Source organism: Rhinatrema bivittatum, unplaced genomic scaffold (assembly GCF_901001135.1).
Source record: "Rhinatrema bivittatum unplaced genomic scaffold, aRhiBiv1.1, whole genome shotgun sequence".
Taxonomy (NCBI): domain Eukaryota; kingdom Metazoa; phylum Chordata; class Amphibia; order Gymnophiona; family Rhinatrematidae; genus Rhinatrema; species Rhinatrema bivittatum.
The window spans coordinates 23,729-26,635 of NW_021821224.1; the positions used below are offsets into that span (position 1 = coordinate 23,729).

The window sequence follows — 2,907 nt, forward strand, 5'->3', positions numbered from 1 at the left end:
ATGGGAAACGTCACATCCCAAACACATTAATTGGTTTGCATTTTCCCTTGAACTGGAAGCTGTTCCAAGCTCATTGGCAGGAAAGCACAGCAAGAGCCGTGCATGCATCCTAAGAAGTACAAATGTCATTGTAGAGTTGGGTGCCAAGAAGTTGTTGTAATAAGGTCCTCAGGTATCTGGGAAAGGGACAGAGCCTTTGGGAGAAGGAGGACACACTGGGTAAGGCTGTTGGAAGACCCCCTTCTGGAATATGAGGTACAGTCCTGGACACCTAAGTACTGTAAAGATAGAGATGAGACCGAGGGGATTGTAAAGAAAATAATGCCTTTACAGAATAGAAGAAACAGAGCAGGTAATATATGCAGGATTAGTGAGATATTCTGGGGACACTGAGAAGAAAGCTTAACATGACGGATAAATGTCTAATTAGTGAGAAAATCATGTTACTTTAACACTATCGGTCATTCTGTTAAATAAAATATTATGTCTTTCATCTCAAACTTATATTCACAAGGACCCTTTGCCATGTCTTCCTTCAATACCAACAGCACCACGGAGGTGTCTGAGTTCCTCCTCATGGGTTTCCCTGGGATCCAAAGATGGCAGCACTGGCTCTCCATCCCACTGGCTCTTCTCTTCCTCGTGGCCCTTGTGGCCAATCTCACACTACTGATCACTTTCTATGCTGATCTGAACCTCCATGCTCCCATGTACTATCTGCTGGCCATGCTGGCTCTGGTGGATATAGGTCTCTGCAACTCAGTCACTCCCAAACTCCTAGGGATCCTCTGGTTTGATGCAAAAACTATCAGCTCCTCAGCCTGCTTCACGCAGATGTACTTTGTCCATTGCTTCCTTGGGATGGAGTCAGGTATCTTCCTTGTTATGGCTTATGATCGATACATTGCAATCTGCAACCCCTTACGGTACTTCTACATAATTACTAATGGCTTTGTAGTAAAATCTGCTGTCTTTATCCTGGTCAGGAATGCAGTGTTAGGTCTACCGGTTCCTCTGCTTGCTGCCCGGCTGCATTACTGCTCCAGAAATGCCATCAAATACAGCTTCTGTGCCAACTTAGCAGTAGTGTCCCTGGCCTGTGAAGATATTACAATAAACAGTGTTTACCAGCTGGTGGTTGCCTGGGTTTTATTAGGCAGTGACTTCTTGTTAATCACCATTTCATACTGTTTCATTCTCCGGGCTGTGCTGAAGCTGCAAGCTGAAGGGGCAGCCATGAAGGCCTTGAGTACCTGCTCTTCTCACTTCATTCTCATCTTATTTTTTTCTACTATCCTTGTGGTTTTGGCCATAACTCACACAAGTGGGAACAAAATCCCATCGGACATCCCAATTTTGGTGAACGTTTTACATCTCCTTGTCCCTCCATCACTGAACCCCATTGTCTATGGTGTGAGGACCAAAGAGATTAAGCACGGCATACTGAAGGTGTTCACGAAAAGAAGAGCAACAACCAGTGAGAAGTGAAGAAGTGGTGAATAGGAGAAAGATAAGTCAAGTGAAAAACCTCTATTTTACATCATGACTGCAAGGTTTGTCAAACTGTCCATGTGAACTCTTTGACACTATTAGCTCTCCAAAATTTATCCTCAGACCTATGAGGTAGACTAAAGAGCAACTACCAGTGAGAACTGAAGAAGAGATGAGTAGGAAGGAAATAAATCAACTGGAGAGAGCTGATGTCTAGGACTTCCTATTTATAACACCTGAGATGACCCTTCTCAAGTACTGTGAGATCTTCTTGTGCATTTGTGTAAGAGTTTTTATAAGAACTTAGGAGTGGGAAAAGTTGATGTTCCATACCATGAATGCATCCATAGTAAAAGGTACAATTAAAAATAAATATTTATTTATTAGATTGCTTTATGTATTTTTTTACAAATATAGGCCTGGATTTATCAAAATGTGGTAAATATTGCATGTGATGGGAAAAGGGGTGTGTTTTATGGCAATAGGGAGTTTATTGCAATTTGTGCTAATACCTGTGCAAAGAGCTAAGTTACCTCAAATTGTGTTAACTTTTTCATGCTTTGAGATAAGTGCCAGAATGTGGTACTTTGAGAGAGCACCTGGCCATAATGTTATCACCCTAAATACATATTTATATCTCTATGGGAGGCCCACCTAGTAACTCGAGGTGAGGTTTAGGTATAGGTGTAGGGGTTAGGAGCCACCTTGACATTCAATGTGAGACGTACGAACAGGACAGTGCTTTCTTGTGAACATTTGATGACCCTCGGAGAGAGGAAACTTACCCAAAGATGAGATTTGTGCAATGTTCTCTCAACCTAGCTTGATGTTACAGAGTCCATCAAGCTAGGTTGAGAGAACATTGCACAAATCTCATCTTTGGGTGAGTTTCCTCTCTCCGAGGGTCATCAAATGTTCACAAGAAAGCACTGTCCTGTTTGTACGTCTCACATTGAATGTCAAGGTGGCTCCTAACCCCTACACCTATACCTAAACCTCACCTCGAGTTACTAGGTGGGCCTCCCATAGAGATATAAATATGTATTTAGGGTGATAACATTATGGCCAGGTGCTCTCTCTCCCTCCCCAATAGCTAGGTGGGCACTCTAGGAGCTTCAAACTACCAAAACCAGCATCTGCAAAAAACCATCACAACAGGTGATACAGACTATCACATGGCTTAACACTCCTGAAAAAGTTGTAGCTAAAATCAGCATTAAAGCTGTGCAATAAGGCTTCACAAAACAGTAAACCCAGCCTGCTCCTCCTCTTTTTTGAATTTGCATCGCACCATACGATAGGGTGCTATCACATGCGTTAAAGGCATTTTGATAAATGAGGGGGATAGTTTGGTGACCTGAGACATGTTTTATTTATTCTTTGTGTCTGTATTTTGACATTAATTTTTCCCAGCTA

The 2,907-nt window shown here is 42.3% G+C and overlaps 1 protein-coding gene across 1 annotated transcript; it reads left to right on the plus strand.

The window, feature by feature from the left end:
- Positions 1-525: 525 nt before the first annotated feature.
- Positions 526-1,488, plus strand: LOC115082531 (olfactory receptor 56A4-like). The gene has a single exon (XM_029586759.1). It carries the CDS (start codon positions 526-528, stop codon positions 1,486-1,488), a length of 963 nt encoding a protein of 320 aa, XP_029442619.1.
- Positions 1,489-2,907: the final 1,419 nt, after the last annotated feature.

Coding starts and splice junctions, on each gene's coding strand:
- LOC115082531 (XM_029586759.1), top strand. CDS start 526: ATGTCTTCCTTCAATACCAACAGCACCACGGAGGTGTCTGAGTTCCTC.